The 26,230-nt window shown below is 42.0% G+C and overlaps 1 protein-coding gene and 1 non-coding gene across 4 annotated transcripts; both read left to right on the top strand.

Annotated features, from left to right (window-relative positions):
* Positions 1-535: 535 nt before the first annotated feature.
* Positions 536-25,626, top strand: ndrg3a (ndrg family member 3a). Of its 3 annotated transcripts, XM_088308823.1 has the most exons (17): positions 536-684; positions 12,420-12,501; positions 14,060-14,092; positions 19,567-19,672; positions 19,758-19,878; positions 20,260-20,322; positions 20,410-20,470; positions 21,335-21,421; positions 21,701-21,757; positions 22,144-22,247; positions 22,322-22,387; positions 22,467-22,518; positions 22,607-22,654; positions 22,920-22,955; positions 23,039-23,090; positions 24,150-24,188; positions 25,020-25,626. In XM_088308823.1, the coding sequence occupies exons 2-17, from the start codon at positions 12,445-12,447 to the stop codon at positions 25,190-25,192; spliced, it is 1,155 nt and encodes a 384-aa protein (XP_088164949.1). In that variant the 5' UTR covers positions 536-684; positions 12,420-12,444; the 3' UTR covers positions 25,193-25,626. The 3 variants fall into 3 exon arrangements, with proteins under 3 accessions (XP_088164949.1, XP_088164950.1, XP_088164951.1); XM_088308824.1 differs by lacking the exon at positions 24,150-24,188; XM_088308825.1 differs by lacking the exons at positions 536-684; positions 12,420-12,501; positions 14,060-14,092 and adding an exon at positions 16,103-16,412.
* Positions 4,970-5,041, top strand: trnae-cuc (transfer RNA glutamic acid (anticodon CUC)). Its single transcript has one exon. It is a non-coding gene; the product is annotated as a tRNA-Glu (tRNA).
* Positions 25,627-26,230: the final 604 nt, after the last annotated feature.

Genomic DNA, 26,230 nt, shown 5'->3' with positions numbered 1-26,230 from the left:
ATATAATTTTCATAGCCAATTGGGGCGTTTATATAATCCGATTGGAAATGTACAATGACTTGTTTTAGTTAATCGGTCAATATTTAACAGGCAGAGCAGAAGTTGTCAAAGCAGAACCGGTTGTCGGAATATTCACAAAACTGCCCCTGTTAAAGCCAAAAGTACACATTTTCTGGAAATGTTTACGCTTTTAAAGCTCGGTTTTCCTCTATCAAAATTTTACGACGGCTCGCAGCAAGCGGAACAAATGTACAGAAACCACAGCAACAACGAAAGCGTACTTGTGAAAGTAATAAGCACTTTGCAGCTTCCCGTTCACAAGCACAAGTTCGTAATCTCCTTCCTTATTTTTTATTTTTTCAAATAATGTATTTCTTAGACGTCGTGTATTTTAACAAAGCAGAAATAATCAAAAAAGTTTACAAAAAGAAAAAAATGACCTCTATCTCTTCTTCCTGTCTCCTTCTTCGTAGCGTCTACTCTGATTGGCTGGCCGCCAGTCTTCGACGCAGCGCGTAGCTCCGCCCCCAATCCCGTCGTAATACTAGTTGGAGCAGAGGAAGCGGCAACGCGAGCGGAGTGCGGCGAATCTTCCATTTGACGATAAAATAGCAAAACGCTTTTTATATTCAACCCGCAAACCAACAGCGGATTTGACTCAAACGCTACTCTTGCATCGTCAAGGTAAGTCGAGCATTCGCCTTGGAGCGTTACCCCTTCGCCATGTAGTAGTTACAGATGTGCCAAGAGAGACAATCTTCTCTTCGCCGGATTTATTTTCCCCCCTTCCAACCTGTTCGTGTTGCTGTCATGGACGCGTCGTGACCGCCGTCGCTATGAAGCGTTTACATATTCATTCAAGCAAATGCGTTTCGGGTTAAGGAGAGTACACGAAGCGGTTCGCTGCAGTTGTAATGAAATGAGTTTCCAGTGCTGCTGCTATGTGGCTTGCCTTTTTCCTCACCGTATCGCCACTTTTCAACCTTACTTTTGTCTTCTGTCACCTTTTTCGATAGCTAATGGAAGCGCACGCTTGGCTGTTTCTATTCAAACGGCCACCATGACATCACATCGGAAGTGTGCACTTTCGCTATAAATAGTAACATTTATTTTATTTTATTTTTTTCGCTTCACACATAACACTGCATACACTCGCCTCAAAATGTTCATTGTAATATATTGAATACATATTCCGACATCACTTTTTCTTTTTAAATGTTAGTCATGTGGAGTGCGACAGAAGGGTGTGTTAGCATTTTAATGAAGTGTTCATTTTGGGTGTCATTCAAACTGATGTTACGTTGACCACGTATCTCTGAAAAACTAGGGCCAATAGTTTTCTTTAACACCCATATCTTTGACTGGGGTCACTCTAGATGTTACTTTTATTCCGAATGGCACCTGTTCCCCCAAACACTAATGGTCACATCCATCATTTTAAAGTACAATCAACTTGAAATTTTAGAAGTGGCTTGTCAGCACATTACAGTGGCCAATGTCACTGGTGGCACCTCGAAGGTCACACAGGTGAGAAGCAAAAGGTCAGGTGTTTGTCTGTTGTCTATTTGCTCTTTATTAAAGAGCATTTTCGGGTGGGATTGAACATTGTAAAACGATATTCCACGGCAGGATTTAAAAATGATTGACTTCAAATGATGTCCTGGCTGTATAGTATTTATGTCACTTAAATGTCTCCTAGTAATCTATAATGACATCACACTTTGAGCCGCAGTAAGTGAGAGTCTACCACTGCCAACTACTACAGCCGATTGGAATGAGAAAAGTATTTCGAAAGATTTCTGGTGAATTTTCCTGACAATTTGTAGGACAATTTGTTTCATCCAGTTTCCACCTAAGGCGAACAGCAAAGTTTGATGTGAAGGATACAAAGGTCTACAATTTTAAAATAATGGATTATGTAGTTTATGGATTGTCCGTTTTTGGGACAGTATTAATACTCGATAATGTAAAATGGCACTTTGTCAAAGCAACCTTGATAATATAATAATATCAAGGATGATGTATATCAGCCACCCCAAGTACAAACACTGAAGTATGGTTATTAGAATGCAGTACAGTGGTACTTATGACTAAAGTTTTGAAGTGTTCTCCATTGAAATAAATTGAAACGGCGTCTACCAGAAGGCATATTAAATCAAGGGCTGCTATTGGCCACAGCTCACACCCAGTCACCCGGCATACTGAATGCTTCACTGAAGCCAACCTTCAAGATTGTACTCCTGTCCTTTCATGTGAAATGTAACGTCCCTTTGTGCCTCTTTGATCCGCTGTTCACAGACGCACTTATAACAATGCACATAAAGATCAACGTTTGACTTAATGCAACTATATCCAACAATTTACATGCGTGCTGGCACTCGGCGGACCTGAGAGTATGATAGAGTAATGCACGTTGCTCCTGAGATTTTTATAATTGCTTGTATTAATAACTTAATCATACCACAAACCGATCCCTGTTGATTATAGTTTCAAACTCATCTTACAACAATAGCTCCGAAAATAATTGCTGCTTTTGACAGCGATAACTCCACAGGACGCCTCAGCTGTCTCCTCTGAGATTTTCCATCATGTTTTTATTCGCTGGTAAGGAGGCCAAATGGGGAATTGCAATTTGTTGCAGTTTTAATGTAACAAAAATCTCTTTTGGGGCTGTTCCTAACACAAAGTACTGTTTGTATGCCAAATTTTTACATTGAAGATGTTACGTCTTCATCTCACATGTTTCTGAGTTGAATTCCAGTTTCCATCTCCCATGATTCTTTGAGCAGTCACATGGCCAGGAAAGTTTGACCTGTGCTTTGACAATAAACAACCGGCAGACATGTGTTGCTACTCACAACACCGTCTTTGTTCAGCCTGCAAGAATACGTGGCTAACTATTGACAGAACGGCCCTCCTCCGCTAGTCTTTTGTGTACACAGAAAAAGCGGTTTATTGCCGTATCCAGGGAGGGGTTCTTCTCTTGGTTGATTATTATAGAAAACATATGGTGCAGTTGACATTTTTTTGGGGGGGAGCTCATTCAGTGTAAGATAAGAGCAGATTTTAATAGATTCGGCAACAAAGGTTTGTCAAACATTCACGTTCATATACAGTAGACCGCCGATAGTGGCCGAAGCCCGACTGCGAATATCAAATTTTTGACAATAATTAACAAATAATAACTGATTTTTGTGAAGGAATGAAGTTGCGGGGATTATTGATGGTTTTGTGTATCACATTTTTTTAATTTATAAATTGATTTCTATTTGCCTTAGGGAAGGGAAGCTGTTCAAACACGTACTTTGCGTATAATGACAATAAAAAATTGTCATTGCATAAATGGCTTAGTGAGCCGAATCATTGGTGACAAATTTAGATGCCATGGCAAATGAAAAGGGAGATTATTGTGTCCATGTGAAGTAATCAATTATTAAAATAATAATTATTTGCAGCCCTATTATAATGTAATAATTATTTTATTTTTTGCATTATGCAGTTTCAACAGCCATTTTAATGTTGCGCCCGTGTAAAGGCCTTAGAACGTGCTTTTGCTATTACTGATATTATTTTCACATTTGACAATAAATGGATTGGTGGAAGTACAACAAGTCACGGAATGTAGCAGTTGCAATCAAAGAAATTCGCTTGAGTCATTGGAAATGGATTTTCCCAAAATTGCCTTTTAAATGTCCTTTCTGTGCTGCCTATGCTCATTTTGAAGCACTTATTCCTCTCCTTTTTTTTTTTTAATGCATTAGGCGTTCAAAAGATGAAAGCGAAACCCGGCTCTCGTTCGATCAGAAAATATCTTTCTGTTGGCGTTATTGTCAAGGAAGTGAATGTCGCAAAGGTTAAATGAAAGCGTCGACAAATGCGACTGACGTTTTAGTAGGCATTACAAATTGCACATAATGGATTACTGGGATTAGAGCGTATTATAAAGTGAGAAGTCCTATTTGGGCAGGATTGGCGGGGAAGAATGTCAGGGAAGAATATTCACTGGAGATATGCTGGCAGTAATTAAGCCAATGTGCTGACTGCTCGTCGTTCTTGTGCGCCATCACTTACACCTTCAGTGTGTGTGCGTGCGTGCGTGTGTGAGACCAAACTTGGTTTAATGTCACTTGGAAATGAAAACCGCAGCTCTCGAGTGTGGATGCGCTTATTTGCTGTGTTTTTATTCGTGTCTTGTTGCACACAAGACAATCCTCAATCATATCTGTCCTCCCGGAGACGGCCTGTTTCTTTGTTATTTGAGTAAAAGATCTGCACCTGTAGTTACAGCTGTATTAGGTATGGAATTACATCTTTGCACAGCAGCTCCAAAATCGAAGAACAAAAACAGCTGAGGCCAACACGCCTCTGAATCCCCCTCGCCCCGAACCAAGCAAATCCGACGTCTATCCCTGGCGACCTATCTGAAGGAATATTTTGAGCTTGTGTGCAGCACTTCGTGTTTTCTTTTAGCAGGATGCAACAAAAAGAGGAAAGACATCGGTAGTTGTTGATACATGCTGTTGAATTTAGATTTGAGATGCAAAACCTTTTCGAACTACTGTTATAGTATTTCATGACTGTATTTTTCGGACTGTAAGTCACACTTTTTGTTCTTAGTTTGTCTGGTGCTATGACTGATAATCAGGTGCGACTTTTAGCTAAAATTAAAGCCCGGACTGGCACCTAAAAATCCCCGTTCCCGTAATTGTGTTGACGACAGCGAATGAGTTTGGGCTAGATTTGAGAGGTTTTTCTTTTTAGCTTAGAATACCTGAACTAGAATTCTGCGTTGCATTGTGGGGTTGGTTATTTTGGCCTCTGGTGCTGTAAATAGTCAATATTGATCAACTAGTGTCATACATTAGTTACTAATGACTAGTTTTTCTGTTGGTGGTTGGCAAATACCTTTTGGCGCATTAACACCACCTTCAAAATGCAAATGTGTTTTATGCGAGCTGTCAGCGTGTTGTCTCTGGTGGTCTAGTGGTTAGGATTCGGTGTTCTCACCGCCGCGGCCCGGGTTCGATTCCCGGTCAGGGAAGCGCATGCTTTTCTGCACATGGTGCGCCTACATTACAGGAACACTTTCTAGACTTATTTCAAGTCTTTGTTTATCGTAGTTGCAGACGAATTTCTGGTGTGTTTTGAAGACTTGGCCAATGAAGATGATTCTGATTCTGTTTCTGAGCGTGTGACACAGGAATTCTGCACATTTTTCTTTTTGAGATGCTTCCACTAAAGTTGAAATAATTAGTTATGGTTGTTGTTTCTGTGACTTCCCAAAAGACTGGAATGTCCTGAGCCCTCCGGCTGTATTCCTTGAAGCACTTCAAGCTGCTGGGTTCCTTTTCAGCACCTGTCAAATTGGTTCTAAATATTTTGGTTTTATTAGTTTAGGCTTAGTCTGAAAAAAGGGAAATGAACCATGAATAAATATGAAAGACTTTTTTTTTATCTACTTCAATTAAAATGTTATTTACTAAACACATTGTAGTCCTTTAAATCTTCCCAATGACAAAATCACAAAAGTTGGTGGCGTTAAAATTAGTCAGTAAATCATGTCAGATCGCACCAATAATGCAAACAAATATATGGCCTTATAACTTGCACTTTTTATGTTTCATGCTACAACTTTTTAAGACAGATAAAAATAGAGAAAAAAAATCAATTGAAAAGAAATTCTTTGAAAATTGTGATGTCGGCTGCATATTTTGATTCACAAGAAGAACAGATATGGACTATTTATTAATACGTTACGGTGCATTTTTTTCCCTGATTCCTTAAATCTTGTCAAAATGTTGAACAGAAGCATTATGTGAAGCATTCCATGTTGCAAAGATTGCTGTGATGAGAAGAAAGCGCCTTCATACCATGGTGAAAAAAGGTCATTCGATCTCAGCAGCACCGTGAGCTGACCTGAGCGTAGAAGAGGTGTTGCCAAGGACACCGTCGGCCTCCACACCCGATACCCGAGAGGGGCGCCGTCAAGAGGAGCCTCCCCCGTGTTTCTCAGGGAGATTGACTTGCCGGCATTCAGCCTTTCTGACAAGCACGCTGACCTCATGGATCGCTCCATTAGCTGAGCTTGTGTTCTTATGAGGCGGCAAGCCGCTCTGTGCCGATTGGCGCGCCGGCGTGCAGCGGCGACGTGCTGGGCATTCACAGTCCGAGGTCTTGCCACACGACCTATCATGTCTCGGGACTGTCTTCATGTTTTATGAATGCGGTTTTCTAATGTTTCCATCCAGTGGGCGAGGCTGAGCTGAAGTCACGGCTGCCCTTTGGCCCGTCTCGCCGAAGTAAAAAGAAAAAAAAACTCTCAAAAGCTTTTATCTCACATTCTGCGATAACTTTTGTGAGGCTTAAAAAAAATGTCCCGATAATTTTTCAATGCATCAATCAATCAGAGGATTGTAGCGATATTATAGATCATCTTTGTGTACTTGGTATAAGAGGGCAGGGGCCGGTGCACTCTTAGCAGCCCGTTTCGTAAATTGCCAGCTCAGCCCGACCATTCGGTCTTATTTATCGCCAACGAGCGAGACAGGGTCATTCAGTTGGCCTCACACCTCTTATTGACTTGTCACCGCATATTTATCAGGAAAGGCTCATTGGTGCCCTCTTAATAGTGATGATCTTTATCACATGATCCAAGTGTGCCTTCACTTGTAGTCTACATGGACGGTGGATGTGTTGTTGTAATTGACCGGATTTATTGCCCCGGTCTTGCTGGTCTATGTATCTTGCAGTCGCTTCAAAGCATCTGTGGTGACTTGAATGCATGTGAAATATCCCGATGTATTTTTTTTGCGCATATAAATGAATATACAAGATGCACTATTAGGGATGCACACTCCTATATGGAAAAAAAAAACATTGCAGTCATCCATGCTGCCTTATGAGAAGTGTTAAAAAATTGCTGCTACTCTCAGAGCTCCTTAAGGTCTTGACGATGTTTCAAATTTGAAACATTAATGTTAATCGTCTGAAATGGTATCACGCGTCCTGAATCTAGATGTGCATCAGTGCTGGTCTTTAAGCTCAAAAGCGACCTCTCAAAAGGATGATGTCATTATTCAGAAGGCTTGCGATAGCATTGTAGCGATGTTGATAGTTGGGAGGGATGACCCTCTTGATTGTTCGCATTTTGGCCCTTCAGGAATCATGACAGCACTTTTTTTTTTTAAAGAAAGAATCATTCCTGATAGTTTAAAGAATGGTTGAAGATTGTTTTTGGAACAAAATCTCACCCAACTCGGTGCTCTTGAGCAACCTGTGATTTTAAAATCGATTTGATTCTCGCTGATTTCTACTCGCTACAATTTGAATTGAGCGGGCATTCACTCGCCCGCACCGCTTTTATGTGCTTTCATCGCGCTTTACTGCGAATGGCGATATGCATGATTAATATATTACTGATCAATGATCCATAAAAAAGGTTGTATCATATTTTTTAGCGGCGAGTGTGTGTTTGCTGGGCACGATGTGCAGACACATCGGCGCTGCAGCTGCTGTCTGAATTTATACTTTAGTCTTTAATAAACCGCGCAGGTCCTCGAATACATTCATCATTTTATGGATGTAGAATCACTTTAGAATGTCCCCTATAAAAAGATGCAATTGCCCTTGTTCAAGAGATGTGAATCAATCTTACGCCACAAACTTGTGTGTTGTCTTGTATGTGTGCGCATGTTTGGATTTTGTGCGTTAGTGGAATGTGGATTTTCGCAAATTGCCAGTGTATGCAGTACGTATCGCGTTTGGTTTCAGGCGCAAAACATTCACGCCAGGGGTCCTCAATCCTGTTCCCCGAGTAAAAATCTATGACTATATACCAAGAAGTAACTACAGAAGTGACTTGGCAAGCTGGAGGAGAAAGACATTTTGAGTGAGTTTCGGGGCCACCTCAGCAATGCGCAGATAATTTGTGCCAGCACTGCACAAAGAAGAAAGGACATACCCGTTAGGCTGTATTGTTGGCTGGCAGCAGCAGCAGCATCTTTGGAATTTGTTCTGGCCTACTTTCTGTTGTGGTGTGAAGTTTGCGAGTTCCGAGTTAATACGGAGCCTCCGGTTGAGCACACGCACGCTTGTGTTCCTTTCATTGGGATTTGTCGTACAAGAATTCAGTCCATGGAAAAGGCAGACGGACGTGACACATGCCTTGTTCCCGACATGAATAACTGCTATCATTCGTCATTCACAAACTCACCTACTCGCATTAATTCTATGGAACCTTGCTAACAAATATTTGCTTTGTGCAATAAGCTGAGAGGCCGCCAAAATCTCCTGCCACTTTCAGGCGTCATGTTAGCGGAAGAGTGGCTTGCGTTGGCCACCAGCTGTCAGCCGGCTTGCTTGACGGCGGCATAAGATTTCATTAGAGGTCCCTGTCAGTTTGACGGCGGAGAAAGCAAGGGTGCAAACTTCTGCATCGCTAATAGCCCTGCTGGAAATTTAAAGCTGACGTGCTGGTAATGAAGATAAGAAAATAAAAACAAAAGATAAAGAACTGTTTTATTTAGAAAATGAGAGTATCTATGTGTCACTGAGTTAAAAATAGGAAATGACTAATGACTATTTTTGCATGTTGCTCGCCAGCATCGTCGCAATACAAAGAATGGTTTCTTTTTCAGCATTATGTTGTAACATGAGATTGAAATTATATTTAATTTAATTTTATATTAATTTTATTTAATTATTCAATCTTTTAATTAATTTAATTGATATATCTAATGGAATTATTTGTTATATTGCACCGACGAGGGGAGCTCTCCAATGACGGGAGTGGGAACAAAGCAGCGTGACTAAATGTTGATGCCGTATGTAAACAAGCACTCATGCAAATGACAATTTCTCCGGAAAACCTATCGTGCCCATTTTATTTATGAAACGATCGCTCAATATTGTTTTTATCGTGACAGGCCTATGTTAAACTGAAACCCTCCGACGGGACAGGAAGGTTATTTAATAACAGTCGCTTCCTGACAGCGTGCTCAGAGATTTGTGAATATAGGTCACTCCATTTTCTCTGTGATTAAAACAAATCCAGGCTACCAATGAGTCCAAACCGGGTTCATGCGTGTTCTGCTTTATTTCTATTATTAAAGAAGTCATTCCTCACAATACATTTGCCATAAATAGCCCTCTTCTGTGAATGCCGATGTCAAAAATGATTTATTTCATCCGATCATCATCATGGCGATACGCCAAAAGGAATGACTGCAGGGAGAAACTCCAGAGACGCAGAAGTAGGTAAATACAAGGTCACCACATTGCCATCAACCTTGATAAATCTGCAGACTAAAATGTTAGGCTAAAGCGCAAGCATGACATGCATGAAAATGACAGAAATAATATGTGCGCAACGATGAGGCTATTACATGGCCGGTGATGATCCAATAAAGTCGTCGTTGTATTTTCACTGATCCAGTGCTTTCACCTTGTCTGGAAGTGGTACAACTAACTAAAGTGAATGTTGGCGTCACACGACGTGTTTATGAGCGCGATTTGCCTCTCCAGACAGTGCCGTCGTCAAGGCCGCAGAGGCACGTTCGGCATCATTAGCTTTAAGATCAGCTTTAACGGCGGACAGTTAGGATGGGGCAACCGCAGCAAAACGGTGTCAATTGCCAAAAGGGATTTCCCTCCTGTTGCCCAAATCGACGTTTACTGCAGTTGCAGCGCGATTCGCTGTCATTTGGAGTGGCTGCGCATGACTCACTTGAGCCGCTGTGAGAGCAAAATGTCACCAAAGACGAATGCCCGAAGGAGCAATGCTTTATTCATTCCTAATTCCAACTACAATCTATCAATCTTCTTTCCTTGCTTCACATCTTTCCCTTGGGGATAGCCCGTCTTAGAATAAACATCAGCAACAAGCTTAGTCTCCATGACAACGGCTGCACACGCTCAACAGTCGAGCAGCCTTTCGTTGATTAGTGTCAGGTTTAATAGGTGGAGGGGCTCCATTCCGAAAGGGGCACTCGCCCCCTAATCAAATTGTTTTATTTTTTATTTTTTGCTGCTAAACTGTATAAACGCTTGTTTACTAATTCTGTCCAGTGTCTACATGTCCTGCTCATTATTTTGTAGGAATGTAATGATTAATCGAAAATCGATTTAAAATTGATTTGAACTGCTTAAAATATGCATCGATGTAAAAAAATAAAAGAATCGATATGGACATTTTTATCACAAAAGGCTTTGTAATTATGATAATCAAATCTGTTGTACATTTATTAATCTCCACACTGATAAGTCAAAAATTAGGTTAAGTTTTTTTGTAAAGTTTCAAAAAAGTTACTATTTGTAACAAGGACAAAATGCAGATGTTAAAATCACATATTTTAGTTGTAAAATTAGTCATTCATTTTTTTAAAGAAAAATAAAAAATCACACCGAATCGAATTCGTGAACATCGAATCGCGTCTTGAGTGAATCGTTACATCCCTGTTATTTTTTGCCATGTTTGTTGAAATCTTGTTTGGGGCCTGCGTGGAGCCATCTTCAGGTGAAACGTGGCACTGCATGTGAATTTGGCTTCTGTCTTCTGATTGGACTAGTGGGGAATCCTGACGTCACTTTCGGAATCTTGACAGAGTTTATAAGCGGTTCTGTCTCGTACACGCCTCTGCCGCGAGTCGGAGGTGGAATATTAACGTTTGTGAACATCTTTATCTCGATTTATTAGCATAACATTTGGTTCATTTATGTAGCATAGCTTGCCGTTGTATTGCAATGATTTAGGTGGTAGTTTGTCACTGTTGCTGTCAATCACAGCCTGACCACGCCCACTTTCTCCCCTTCTGTTGTTCATCTGAGCTTTCTATGGCCGCTAATTGCAACATTACTCGGCTGTCCATCTACAATTTTGAACTTCAGTGATACACTTGCACTTTCACAAGCGCAAGGAAGTGTTGGATTGATCAGGTCAATCTGCTCAAGCATTCAGAGTATTTCTTGTTCTTTATTCCTTGTTCACTTGTCTAAATATTATTTACTCCGCAGTTGAGCCGGATTTGTCAGCAAGGATTTTGCCGGTCTTGTTTTCCCTCACAGCCATGCAGTCTTTTTCGGCTGTTTTGTGTAATTATAGGATTGTGTCCCGCTGCTTTCTTAGTTTTTCTTTCAGGGCATTGACACGATCCCTTGCGAGAGCAGGATGACCTCTGACCACATTCATGCGTCATCGGCCTTCTCGTCCGTTCAGGGTGTTGGTGGATGAAACGGAGAGTAAAGCGACAATCTGACTCGCTTATTGCTGGAATGCCACAATTTTTGGGGCGGCTGCAGCAAACCAGTATTTCAAGGTCATTTAATGTCTGGTATCCAAGGTCTTCGCAAACATTTTATCACAACGGCAGGAAGCATCATGAAGTGTTGCGGCTGCCCATTTAGCTTTTAGTTATATTCATTTGCAGTTTATGTGATCACAGTGTTGGGTGAGTGTGTGTGTGTGTGTGTGTGTGTGTGTGCGGGGGTATCCCAGTCTGATTTGTCTTCCTAGAGGAAACACGAGGCACCATTTGTGGCAGGTGAGCCACTCTCCAAGGCATAGCTTTGGTAAATCAAGTATTTCTGTCCTCATCTTCCCGGCACAGGCAAATGATAATTCCCGGGGGGAGGCGTGTAGGTCAATATTTTGGTGTCTGTGTTCTTGTTCGCTAATTATGAACAGGAACAAAAGTCCAACATCCAAGGGTAAAACTAATGAGGGTTTGCAGCTTCTTGTGAAACCTGCCGTGATTTATTTTATTTTGCAAGTGTGTCTGCACAGTGCACACCACCTGTGACAACGAGATGTGTGACCTTTCTCGTGAGATTAATATTAAAAATGCCCTCAATAACTCCTCAAGTCTCTACAAAAAAAAAATTGTCACACTTGGACAGCTCACTGAAAATCAATTCTTCTCTTGTTGTCACCACACCAGAGCGGAGTTTAAAAAAAATCCATATATATCGATTTGAATCGATTTTCCTTTTCATAGCCCGATCGCAATTCATATATCGATACTTTTAATAATGCTCTTTTCCCCATAAATTTACAAGACGTCACGCAAGATCTTGTCACTACACGAAAGTAGCGTATCAAAACAAAATGGTGGATGCAGTGAGATCAGCGGCAACAAGCATGAAGGCAGATGTATTTATTGCTTTGATCAGGTTATGTTAAAAAAAAAAAAACATGATTAACTACATTGGCTTCAATTAATGTCAGTATTAATATTTTTACTAATGCACTTATGGAAATGTATTGCATCACATCATGTCAGTTCCGGGTCAAAAAGGTTTAACAAAAAAAAAAAAAAAAAAACTTGTCCAAACATTTCACTGTTATTATCTACAGAAATAAAGATGGTTGGCAGTTTGCAACAGTTCAAGATGATGATTTCTCTTTTTCTCTCTTTTGGCTGAAGCACTTCACGGTGACCAAAAAAGATAATGGATGAGCTCCAGGATGTAAAGCTGACTGAGATCAAGCCGCTCCTGACCAATAAGGTGCGTTGTTGAAAAAAAGCTGCTGGTAACCCCTGGCTAATCCAGCTAGCATGCCACTCTTCACTGAAATACGCACACACACGCACACGGGGTACGCAGTTTAAGCCACAAATAGTGCTCTCCTTCAAATGCATACACTAATAGACCACAAATTCATACTCTGCAGTACTGTTCATCAAAGTGAATTATTTATGTCCTCAACGGTGCGGAAGAAAAATATCAAAGGCAAAAGTGGGCCAAAAATATGTATTTTTTTTTTTTTTTTTTTTACTTTGAGCAAGAACAAATCATTGGTGTGCTGGGAAAAAGAACAAATTTTCCTCCATCTGATCCATATTTGTCCGCTTCCGAGATGATGAAAAAAGATTTGTCTCGGGACCGCCCACCCCAAACGGCGTGTTAGTCGTGCACTGCAGCCGATTGTCACAATCACCGCAGTTCCAGAAAGCACAGGAGGTTGATATATGAGCTCTTACCTCTTGCATGACTGCGCTGGGGACCGTTTTTTTCCTCCTCTCTCTCTCTCTCTCTCTATCTCTCTCTCGTTCTCTTTGAGAGGCTGCATGTGAATATTCTTTGAAAGGCAGGCTTGGAGGATGAAGAGACTGCCACTGTCCTCTCACGCCACCTAGTGGCTAGCTGATTATAAACACAACTAAAAAGTTGCTCATTTAATGCACAATGCAGTAGAGCAAAAAGGTACCGTGTTCTAAAAATAGATTGAATGTAGAGCACAAACACACTTTAGTGCAGTTAATTAGACCCGAGCAGCATCACAATCTGCCTGTGCAACACACGCTACGCTTCAGTGTGCAGCCCACCGAGTCCCACAGCTCCCTTCTTTGATGTTTGCTGCTTTTCTGATGCGGCCTCTATTGCGTCCATTGAGACGCAGATGATCATTTGCAACATTAAAAAGATAAGTGTTAATGTTTACCTGCATACTGGCCAAAATAGTGCAACAAGGCAGATTAAAATTCATTTTTTTCTTGACAGTATGTTCTATGTTGCCGCACTAGCCGAGTCAGAACACGACGTTTCACAATCTAACTTCCACGTTAACATATATTCTACATTATACCGTCCTTCCTCTTTGAACATTTTCAGATTCAGATTCAAACCATTCCAACTTCAAAGTAGTCAGTTTGTTCCCAATCCCCAAATTTTCAGATTTGTTAAACTAAAAGCCCCTCAGACATTTTTTAGATATTTACCTCCGATTCAAACCGGTCAACCTGCTCCCATGATTCCACGTGAGATTCCACAGTCTTTAACACCGGCGTCAACTTTCCTGCATTCTCATGCAATTGCATTTTCTAGGTGGAAATAAAAGTTTTCAATTTGCCCATGCAACCGTTTACATTGTGTTTATTAATGATTTCAATTTTAATCATTTGAAAAAATGATTACACAAGAACCAAACACATGTGAGTCTAATCAAGATTCTGATCTGAAATCAAAGCATACTATGATTTAATGGGCTGTACATAATATTAAATACTATACACCGTTTTTTATTCTGTGTGAACTTGTGGTTTATAATATTTTTTTTTTCCAGAATGCACGCAACTTTCAGGATTTTGACTGCCAGGTAAGTGTCTTGTCTTATTGTTATTATTATTATTATTATTATTTCAGGGAGCTCATGTTGATGTCCTCAGAACCTTATTATTCATATGCAGGAATTTATTTTCATTGGATGTGGTTTAGATCCAAATTAGTCAAATGCAATAATTAGTGTTTTTGCTTGGCCAAGTGCTTAGCTCCACTCAGTTACCTTCCCAAGTTTTTCCTTTTTCCACGCGTGCACTATACGTTTCTCTATGCTTTGATACTGCGTAATTGAAGAAAGATTTATGCTTTAGGTACGCATCTAGTGAATTTGCACTTCCGTCTATCATTTTAAGCCTGCAACTCAGGAGGGGAAGCTTGTCCTGCTTCTATTCATGTTTTTAGCTCTACAGATCCGTTGTCATTACGGTGTTCAGTGCCTGGAAAGACATAAAGGCAATCTGGCTGAGTGAGGGTGTGGCGCTGCAGTCTTGCGCTATTTCTGCCGTCCCCGCTGGACTGAGGGTGACGTGACTCAGCCTCCTCCGACTGCGGGGCTTTATTTAAGGACGCAAGGCCATTTCATCTAGACTAGAATGCTCGACTGTTCACTTAAATCTTAAAGGCATGCAGTGAATTTAAATTTGATATATTTGCCTGTGTTCTTGGTTTTATTATTTCAGTTTTCTATAATGTTTTTCTCAGTCTAATTTAGTTTGATTTATTTACGGTTTATTAACTTCATTCCCCCTTCTTTTGGCCGTTTTGCCACCACCTATACCGTATAAAAAAGATCACTGGCAGTTTCCAACTGTGACCAGCAGAGGGCACCATTTGCTACTTTGTGCTGTTAAAAGGTATTGAAATTGCTGTGTGCTTCTTGTTTTGATTGCCATGCATGCACATTAAGTAGATGTTTCATAAGTATAACCTTGAACCATTTGGGTAGAAAATAAAACACTTAAAACAAATCAACTTCTCCAAATTTGCAGAGCTCTCAATAAGCCTGAAATTCACATTCATGTGTGCAGAATGCAGGTCTTTGCCGAAAAACTGTCACCGACGTCTGTGTGTCCGGATGTAGCGGAGAAGGTTGTAGGTTGTTGTGATATAAGTTTTGAGTAGAACGCTTTCCACAAAGATCAAAAACTGTTAGAGCTGAAAACGCGAAACCACTCTGTTCTCAATTCTAGTCGGCGTTATGAAAACTGTCGTAATGCCTTTGCCCAAACAAGATACTCGGGTGAGTAGCGCCCTCTATTGGCTAGTTTAATGTCAACTCGAACTAGTGTACAACCTAGTTTGCTGACGCATCGAGTGACCAATGAGAGTCCAATGTTTTTGTCTTTGACCCGCCCACGCGGCTGGCTATTGGCTGCAGAAGGTTGCCAGTTTTGTTCTGCCACGTTTTCAACAAGCGTCCTCCACTCTTGTCAACTGTGCAGAGGACAAAGATGAGTTCAAAATCAGTCAACGGTGTTGAGCAAATCACTCCATGGTGGTTTCAAATGAGAATATCTCATATGTTATCGTCATTGTTTGATACCAAGAATTTTCAGTTTTTTGGGGCGTGGGGTTATTTCCTGGTAACCCTGTAAATCAGCAATGACACTGACAAACAAATGTAAACTTGAGTCGGGACTATTACACTAACATATTTGTTCCCATACATACACGGTGAATATACTCGAAGATGAAGTACACTTGACTACGTCCACACAGTTCATTTAGTTCCGGAGACCCGGTTTTGGTGATGCAAGTGTGAGTACAGATCGAGCAGTCAAAGTCCCTGTCTTCTCCTCTATTTTGGTTTCAACCAGCGTGACTGCTGCGGGATGTCAGCCGCTTTGCTATTTTCCTAGATGGCCTCTACATCCTTTGCACCCCCCATCACCACTCTCGCCCACCCCTATTTTTTTTCCCACCCCCATGGCTCCACCTTCCACCCACCTGACCCACCGCAATCCAATTAGACGCACTGTAGGTTGAATGTGCGGACGAACTGTGACTACTAAGCACAGTGTGCGTCCTCCCACTACACCCCCCCCCCCCCCCGTGTGTCTTTGCCTGTCTTTCTCCCACCCTGGATCGATCCGCATCCTCTGCTTTCATTCAGATCTGCCCATCCCTTCCTCACGTCCTGCGCTGTGTTTCTCCCCTCCCTCGTTGTGTCTTGTTGCCGTTACTGCTGCCACCGAACCTTATCCCGCTTTCCTTCCAGCCCCTCCTCCTCCATTCGGAGCTCTTCAAAGCTGCCTAGCACACACTCATACATAGCATAACACACCACTCTCCAGTGTGGGGGAACAATGTCAGCTATTCTGGATCTGGACCAGATTGCATGCTCTGGGAATGGAGTGGTGAGTGACAAATGCCTCTTGATACACCTGATTGGATGCTTGCATCTGAGCAGCTCGGGTTTTTGCTTGCGACCGGGTTGGGTTAATGTGTGATTTCCCCTTAGACTCAGCAATAGCAGCTGGGAAGGACAAAGCTCTTGGTGGTCCTTGTCACCACCTCAGTGAGACAGCAGAGACTTTGTTTTTTTTTTTTTTTCTAAGGCAGCTGCTAGTTTGGCTTGACCATTTGGCGTGTGTCTGTGTGTGCATGTCCATTCTTGGAATGTGCTCCGCCTGTAAAATGCGAAAGATGAAGTGTCGTGATGCGTATGTTGAATTTAGTACAACTAAAAGATGCGTGCGTACGTGCCTGCCGGCGAGAGTCTAAGAGCCGGGTCGTGTATGTTTGGGTTCATGTCTGAGGCTGCATGCGTGTTTGGTGTCAGGACCACATGTGTGTTTTTAAAATTGTGCTGTTTTTTTTTTTTCCACCCAAAAATGATCTCTGTCACACATCCTGACACACTGTTGCAACAACACACTCAAATCCACTGTAGCAGCTTCTTCCCTCACCTGCAGAGACCTTGAATCTGGACTTGCAAGCTTTGATGACACACGCTTATTGACTGTGCTGCAGGCTGGAAGATTGTGTCACTGACAAAGTATTATTATTATTCGCCGTAATGTCGTTTTTAAATCCAGCGGAGCATAAAAACGCTTGCTATCCACCAGGTGTGTGTGTGTGTGTGTGTGTGTGTGTATACATTTGGCAGTTGCTGACTGGTCAGGCTTTGTGCCCTGTAATGCTGCCCTCACGGGTGATTGATATAATTCCAGGCAGGGTGGGGGTGAACAGGCGAGGGTGGGGATTGATAAGAGGCCGAGGGACAGCATGACATACTGCTCGTATTTTCCTCCACCTCGCCCTTAACCTTCCAGTTGCCTGTAGCAACCTCCCGAATCGCAAAGCCTTTGTCGGGTGAGCTCGGCCATTCAAAACAGCCGCACAAACAAAAAAGCCATTGCCATCTTTTAGTCATTTTTCTCCTGAGCTGCAGTCAAAGAGCCCCACCCCGAGTGTGTTTTGCGCGTCATGATGCTGAACAGTTCATGTTTACGTGTTGGACGGGAAATGAGTCCAGACGCATCTGCCCGATCGATAGTGCTTCCAAAGCTAAACTTGGCCAACAGCGTCTCGTCCTTTGCCCTTCGACAACGCCTTTGCTCTCTTATTCCGCTCAAACGTAACTTTTTGGGGAAGGCGTGCTCTATTAAAATTGATGTCTCCCTTCCGTTTTCGTTAGTCACACCAGACTTGTCTTTGCTGTCAGTGTATCTCATCTTGCGTTCACGCTAGACTTCATCTCCTCTTTTTTTTTTTTCTGCCCTACCCACTTGTTCTCTCATTCTGCTGGTTCAACATGCGTTTTTTTTGGCTCGTATATTGTGGGCAACATGTGTCTTCTTGTGTCCTTGTTGACGTCATTGGCTAAAATGCTTAGCAAGTTTGTAGCGATGTTCCTCTTCGCAAGTTGTTCCGTCTCCATAAACACGATACGGAGTGGTTTGATTTGTTATATTTTATGTGGAAGTGCAACAATTCACCGATTAATCTATTATTGCTTTATTTGATATTTTTTTTCTTTTGCGACCTTGCTTCAATCCTTTCACCAATAATTCTTATCATCATTCTGTAGTCATCCAGGAAAGCCGACTTATTATCTTTGTGCTGAATCCAAATGAAGCTTGATTTACTACTTTGAAAATGATCAACATTTGTGCCTATTTTCTGACATTTTATTGATCAAATCAGTAACTGAATTGAAGTATATATTCGTGCACCGTCAATTTGAAATAATATCTCAACACTTGTTTTGTTTATGTTTCCAATTCATCGAAAACTGCGACAAACCCCGAGGCTCCACCAAAGGAGGAGAATTTCTCTTTTTCTTTTGATTCCATCTCTATCTGAGAGGTTATATTTAGTTCAGGAGCCGTTGATGATCATTTTCCAGCTGCTGGCATGGAGTGACGCTTCCCTCCATGTTGTTTTGTTCCACGTCATTTTAGCGACAGCCGCGCTAAAAATGCAGCGATCTCATTCACTTGAGCGGCGTCATTTTAAATGACTGCAGCCTTGTCCTTGAGGCCCTAGAAACTAACCTCGAGCACCCCTGTCGAGGTTGCGATCCGCGTTCATCATCGCAACGCATTGACGTTTACATTCCGGCGTCTTCAAACCACCAACTGTTTACGTGAACGTTATGTGACTCAAGCCGCTCTTCCTTGTGCTCAATTGAAAAGAAAAAATAATGAATAGAACGAAGCTGGTGTGAGCTCACCGAATTTGAATGCATCCCCTCTGCAAAGTCGCTCCGCAAAGCAGTTTTTTGCTGTGTCATAATGAATAGAAATCCCTTTATTGTCATTGTACTCAAGTGTGCAACGAGATTAGAGTGTGCCTCAGTTGATGCCAATAAGAGCAAGCAAACACTAATAAAAATAATGTGAAAGGGCCGCGATTTCCGGGCCTCACCTTTTTTTTTTTGTTATAAAAAAAAATATATATTTTTCTTGATGAAAACTCTTTGTCCAACGGCTCATTCAGTGTTTTGTTTGTCCAAGGGCACGGGGGGGCCGGAGGGAGGCGGGGTGGGGGGGCGGCTTGCTGGAAAGGAGGAGGTGCATGCTTTGCATCCTTAAAAAGAGACTCTTTAAATATGCAAATGCTTTGCTCGAATGGGACATTTTAAATCATTTATCCTGTGATACTCAGACTAAAATCACTCTTCTGTTAAAGTTTTATAATAATTGAAGGGGAATGTCTCGCAATGAAATCAGCCGACCCCGTAAAAATGTCTTGTCTTGTTAATATTTTCTTGTTGTTAGTTGAGTGCCTCATAAGAACCATGCAACTTGTTTACAGCAACCTCCTGAGTGCAGCAGTCATCAAAAAACTCTTCACTTATCCTCCTTTACACTTTTTTTTTTAGTTGTAGCGACGGGATACCGAGCAAAATACGCTACGTTGGCCTAAGACCTTAATTATGTTGTGTGTCTGGGATTGATTCAAGAAGCAGCGGAATAGGCGCAAAAACATAAATGCAACGTATTTATTTTTATTTAAAAGCAAGTTCAGTTCCTAACTCTGCCCGCCTCCCATTTGTCACTCCAGGAGCATGACATCGAGACTCCTCATGGCGTTCTTCATGTGACGATGAGGGGCGTTCCCAAGGGCAACCGACCCATCATCCTCACCTATCATGACATCGGCCTCAACCGTGAGTCAGCGCAACATTCCGCTTGACGCCCAAGCACGGATGCCGTCCAAACTATTTTCAAGCCTTAATTGCTTTGCGTTTCCAGACAAGTCGTGCTTCAACACCTTGTTCAACTACGAGGACATGCAGGAGATCACGCAGCACTTTGCGGTGGTCCACGTGGATGCACCTGGCCAGCAGGAGGGCGCGCCCCCCTTTCCCAGCGGGTACGACTCCTTTTGCAATAATTAAGCAATATTTACGTAGCTTCGTACAAATTGAGGAGCTGCACCCTTTCCGTTTATTTAAATTCTTAAGTGAGCCGTTCGTTCATTTTCTAATGAAATAGTTTTCTATTAGGTGTGAGTTGCAGTAGACTGACATTTATTAAAATTTCGGCAAAGTCTGTTGTAGTGCGTGTGACTCGAGGTGAAAAAGCAAACAGGCAGCTTCTGCAGGCAGGGCCACCAGCACAGCACAGCACAGCGAGAGAGAGAGAGAGATTCAAAGATCCAGAATAAACTTTTAATTTATGAGCCTTGAAAGTTATCTATCACTAGAACTGACCCAAAGAGGTTGTTGTGCTCAAGTGTGTCATCTCTCCCCAGCTATCGCTATCCAACTATGGATGAGTTGGCTGAAATGCTGCCGTCGGTGATGACTCAGCTTAAGTGAGTAGCTCCCGGATGACGGCTGATTTAGTAATTGTACGCACGCGTTGAGTCAAAGTCTTGCTGTAACTTGCGCTTTCCTCACAGGGTCAACAGCGTGATCGGCATCGGCGTGGGAGCAGGCGCATACGTCCTCACCCGCTTCGCCGTGAGTCTGAGCATCCATCCGCCTGGGCTCTCTGATTTATTTATTTATTTATTTATTCTCTTTTTCGACGCAGGCCTCCCAATTCTCTCGTTATCGCCTGCGTAAATAACGCTCTGCCAGGCCACGCGTCTTGATCTGCGGAATAGCCAGCAGCCTCCCGCCGTTCCCTCGGTTTCATCCTCAACGATCTGTCTAGCTGATAAATCACCCTGGCGGTTTTTTGCTTCTTTTCCCCACCTGAAGCATTAGAGCTCAAATGAGTGTAATTTGTGTTAATAACAACGAAAAGAACCGGAGCAGAGAAAAGCAGACGGAGGAGCTGATTTAGGAGAAGCCGCTGCTTCGGGTTTGAAACAATTCATGTGGGCTTCAGGAACATCGCAGCTGCTCTTGTCTTGTTAAGAATTAATGAGAAAAAAATTGATTCGGACATTCATGTGCTTTAGCCGACTCGGAGCAAAAGCTTTTCCCGCTGAAGAGTCACAGCATGTGTGGCGGCACGACATGTGTATTTTGTTAAGCCACTCCCCACGCAGACACACAAATATTTTACAGATCTTAGATTTCCCCTGGCATCTTCATCATCTTCAGGCAATCTCTGCACAGTTTCAGAGTTCAATGGTGTACAATTGCACTGTGATCATTTTAGCATTGCGACAGTTGCAGTCCAATCAGAAAGTATTAATTCCCTCAGAATGTGCAATTCATTTTTTTTTAATTCACACAGTTGCCGATTTGTGCAAATAATTTCCATATTCTGCGCCGCAACTGTACTCAGGGTGGTGCTCGCTGCACCCAAAAAGACGAGACCTTGTTTGCTCAAATCGCTTTCATGGGCTCTGATCAAAGTTGTTCCCCTCGCAGCTGAACAATCCCACGCTGGTGGAAGGCTTGGTGCTCATCAACATCGACCCATGTGCTGAAGGTTGGATCGACTGGGCGGCTTCAAAAGTCAGTATGACTGCGCTGCCCTTTGCAGCGTTTGAATTATTTACCAGCAATCCTCTGTGCTCGCCTGTCATATTATTGTTGCGTGCTCGTTTCTATTTTTGTCATCTACACTCTCGTGTGTCATATGTTTGAAGACGTAAATGCTTCTTTTCTCCGGAAAGTTTCACTCTAAATGCTTTGACTGTGCAATGTCAACGTTTTTGGATGTTTATTCATTTGAAATGGATGACAGCGTCACTGCAACAGCTCGCCTCTGACGCTTGTTGTTGTGCTCCACAGCTTTCCGGATGGACCAGTAACTTGGTTGATATTGTCATGGCTCATCATTTCAGCAGTGTGAGTTGATGCATCATTAATGACGGCGTTTTTTACGATTCTGAAGTTGGTTGGATAGACTCTGCTGTTTGCTTTTTTTTTTTTTTTAACTCAATTTTCTCAAAGCGAACACTCGGAGTAGTTCTGATTGACTTTGGCTGAGGTCGTTCTACGACTTACTTCTTTTCTTATCTTTTTTTCCTCTGCTGCGCATATGACCTACTTTACTAAATTTCCCAGGACAGTTTCACTTCATCTTGCGGATAGACATTTGCTACTTTGTAATTATTCTCTTTTTGTCCTCTCATTACTTGAACGTCAGCTGGAAAATTCTGTCTGCACACTATTATTCTTTTCTGACGCCATTTTACGCAGCGCTCAGCTTGAAAATGTTCTCTGTTCCCCAGGATGAGCTAACAGAGAACCAGGAGCTGATCCAAACTTACCGGTTACATATCGCCCAAGACATCAACCAGGACAACCTGGCGCTCTTCTGCGGCTCCTACCAATAGTATGCTGCGGCCATTTTTTTTATTTGAGAGCTCTCACGCAACCGACTAACCTTCTCTTATTTACGTTGCACAGTCGCCAGGACCTGGAAATCGAACGGCCCATCGTCGGTTTGAATGAGCACACCGTCAACACGCTAACGTAAGCGTTAACGGCTGCCGTTTGTCGTCATGCGATTGCAGACGCTGAAGATTGCGTCCGTCTTTTTTGTCCTTTCCAGGTGCCCCGCTTTGCTGGTGGTTGGTGACACGTCACCTGCTGTGGACGCTGTGGTAAATGAAACACGGCGTCATCTTTGTTACCAAGAAGTTCGATTTAAATGTTCGGAGTGGAGAAATAATCCCCAATTTGCTGTTTCAGGTGGAATGCAATTCCAGGTTAAATCCAACAAAGTCCACTCTGCTGAAGGTGAACACGTTTAGCATGCTTGTTGTTTTGTGCAGTTTTTACTTTTTCAACAAAATTTGTCGATGTTGCCACATCCAAACTTGAATTATGCTGTATAAGGTACGCTCTGTTAACAACGTACTTTTTTTTGTATTTAAATATCCACCGTGATTATGATTATGAGAGGAACTTTAGTTCATTAATGCTGATGAATTGTTTGTGAGAATGGCGTGGAAGCAGTTGTTGCGGTTGACTGGAACTGACGCCCGTTTGTCAATTCTCTCAGATGGCCGATTGCGGAGGCTTGCCCCAAGTTGTGCAGGTACGAGTTTTGCTCCTTGAGAAACATCCACGCCAGCTTTTCATTTTGGCTCGTAACGTTTTCGTATTGTCGTCTGCTGGCAGCCAGGAAAACTTGCTGAGGCCTTCAAGTACTTTGTTCAGGGAATGGGCTACAGTAAGTACCGCGAGCATCTTTTTCATCTTACGTTAACATCTTACGTCGTCAAGCGATTCAAAGCAAGTCCAGCTCGTCTGACGTATATGCGGTCACAGTGAGTGCACTTCCTGTTGACGCGAGTCTCACGTCTTATGTACCAAAGAGAAGGATTGTTGTCACGTACGTGTTTTGTAAACTGTTGCTCAACAGCCTTTTCACCCGTGGCCAACTTTCTTTTTTTTTCTCTGTCCGCTTGGTTACAAATGGCCAAGTTTTTCAGCCTGCACCCCCAACAGTTGTTGGGTCAAACTGCAAACTCACACTAGGTGAGGCGTCAACTCAAAGAACGCAATTCTCGCTAGGTTTTATCTTGTATGCTTTCATTTTTTTCCCGTCCGAACTGTCTGTTTTGTTGCAGTGTTAAGCAGGCCTCCAAGTGTAAAAATGAAACAACAAAAGCATTAGGAACCATCAATACAGCTATGTTTGCAACTTCAGAGGGGACAATCCTTTTTTTTTTCGACTTGCTCTGCACACATTCCTCCCATTTGATTGTTTTTTTTTTTTTGTTTGTTTTTTTACTTGGTCCAAACACGTGGAGGCATGTTAACGTCAGGTGTGAACTCGCGTTTGGTCCATTCAGTCGGCACAAATGTGAACTTCTCAATCCGATTCTTCTCTCGTGTTCCAAAATGCCCTCGACTGTGAGCGTTGGCACCCTTTTGGTGCTTTGCCTGAAATGCCATCGAGTCCTCCTGTTGCGCAAATGCCGCTGTGGGATTAGTTGAGATTAAAAAGAGTGTTTCCATCCTGAGAAAAGGGTGGAAAATAAATCTTTAACACCTCAGCATGCTTCTGAAAGCTACTTTTCCCTCATTAACACAATGCCACTGTGGGAAATGCTACAAGGTGGAATGTGGGCTGGGAAAAAATGAAATGTGCACTTATTTGGTGATTTTTCTTTTTTTGTGTCCAATACGCTGAGTCACAAACATGCTCAAAGGTGGAGTGAAACAAAAAAAAAATCTTTTCAACCTTTCTTCCTCTTTTCTGTCCTTCTTGAATCATCACCGACAGTTCCCTATGTCCTTCTCAGTCACCTGAGCAACGAATCAGGTACCAGGGTCTTAAAAAGCTGCCCGATTAGAAAGCTTTGAAGCCTCACAACACCCCACGGTGGATGAATGGCATGCAGAATATACGCAGAAATCCTGTACATGACTCCGTTTATTTACTCGTTGAGTCTGTGTTGTTGAGACGGGAGGATTTCTGGCATACTTTGGTGCACATTTATCCCCCTCGTAGAAGACTAGTTTAGATCCTTTAGCATGGATTTCCTTTTTCTTTTGGATTATGAGTTTTCTTTTTCTTGCATGACCTGATGGTGTTATTTGATTGCAAAGGCTTTATTTTGTTGTTGTGATACCTCAATATGTTTTACAGCAAAAACATGCTTTTTTTTTTTTTTTTTTTTTTTAGGGCCGGGTGTAAAAAAAATAAATAAATCGATATATCAATTTGAATCCATTTTCCTTTCGATTCATAAAATCATATCTGGATACTTTTAACAATGTCTTTCCCCCCCCCATGATTTCATGCGTCATGTGAGATTTTTGCCACTACGCAAAAGTAGCGCATGAAAACAAAATGGCGGAAGCAGTGAAGTCCACAGCAACAAGCATGAAAGTCAAAATGGTACTACGTGAAATCCTGGATTGAATCGAAAACTAATCGAGTATCGAATCGATTTTTGGAAATTTGAATCGATACCCAGCCCTGTTTGTTCTAGTTTTTTTCAATTTATTTTCCTCATATTTGCAAAATGTTTGCATGTTTGGCACAGCACTTTTTTTAGTGCTTTGACATCAGACAATGCAAGTGTTCCTGTGTCCTGCTCCTGATTGGCGGGAATTTTCACTTTTTTGTTTGTTTTTTTTCCCCCCTCAGTGCCGTCAGCAGGAATGACTCGCCTGGCTCGCTCACGTACCGCCTCCTCTTCCAGCACCACCTCCATGGACAGCAGTCGCAGCCGCCACAACTTGAACAGCCTGCTGGAGAACAACGCCCCCGCGGCGCTGGACCGCCAGGCCGGACCTCAGACCATGGAAGTGTCCTGCTAAACCCAGCGCTCATATCTGCTCGCTCCCTTTGTAACTTATGTCCCCACTCTCGTGCGCTTTCTCCCCGTCAATTCAATGCCCGCAGGTTCCGTAAGGAACCACGTGATTTAGAAAGAGGATATAATAACTATATAAACAGAAACCTATTAACTATATTGTTATTAAAAAAAAAAACACACATTCCTTAACCTTTACTACATTACATTCAGTTCAGATGTCTTGTATATTCATACGTGATCCACTCACCTTACTTGTATTTATTTTTTTGTTTTTCCCAAAATACGCCCATCAATGTTGTTAATATAGCATAACTTTGCTTTTGCCGTTGCTTTGCTATCACACTTACTGCTTTTTAATCCATTTCTTTAGTTTTAGATCTAAAGATGCTGCCTCCATGAATTGTGAGTCGCTGTTTTTTTTTTTTGGTGTATTTTTAAACTAAAGTCTGGACTGCAAATGGCTGCAATATGAAGCAGCGTGTGCGAAAACACAGAAATTGTTAGTCTAATAGCAAAACTGCCCAAGTTATTTTTGGAAAACATGAAATAGACAACAAATTCAATAAGCAAGAAGAATCGAGTTGCCTTGACTCAACTGACTCTTTGCGGATTCCAGCACCTGGAAGACTGTCACTCTACAAATGCATGAAAAAGAAAAAAAAATTTCAAAAATAAATAATTACAATAAAAAAATTAAAACAATAAAAAAAATATATATGTATGTTTGTTTGTTTGTTTTTAATTGATATTGTGACATGAAGTTAAACATGACTTGGGCAATTTTGTAGTCAGACTCATGAAACGTAGCTGCAGAAGGAAGTTGACTTTATGTTGTTAAAGTGAACGGAAGATGCCAGGTAAAAACATCTCGAAGTAACCTTTAGCGTTAAAGAAAATGTACTACTGTGTCTTTAACCTGTTTACACTGAATTTGTTTCCCATGGTTTTATTTGTGCATTGTGTTGATTTGAATGCAGTCTTTAAACAACCTTTGTCATGTGGCCCAGGGCTTCCTTTCAAATGTCTGCTGACTTTTACT

The sequence above is a fragment of the Idiotropiscis lumnitzeri genome, chromosome 11 (assembly GCF_059441095.1).
Source record: "Idiotropiscis lumnitzeri isolate Australia: NSW breed Sydney's pygmy pipehorse chromosome 11, RoL_Ilum_1.0, whole genome shotgun sequence".
Taxonomy (NCBI): domain Eukaryota; kingdom Metazoa; phylum Chordata; class Actinopteri; order Syngnathiformes; family Syngnathidae; genus Idiotropiscis; species Idiotropiscis lumnitzeri.
This window is presented reverse-complemented; position numbering and strand designations above follow the sequence as displayed.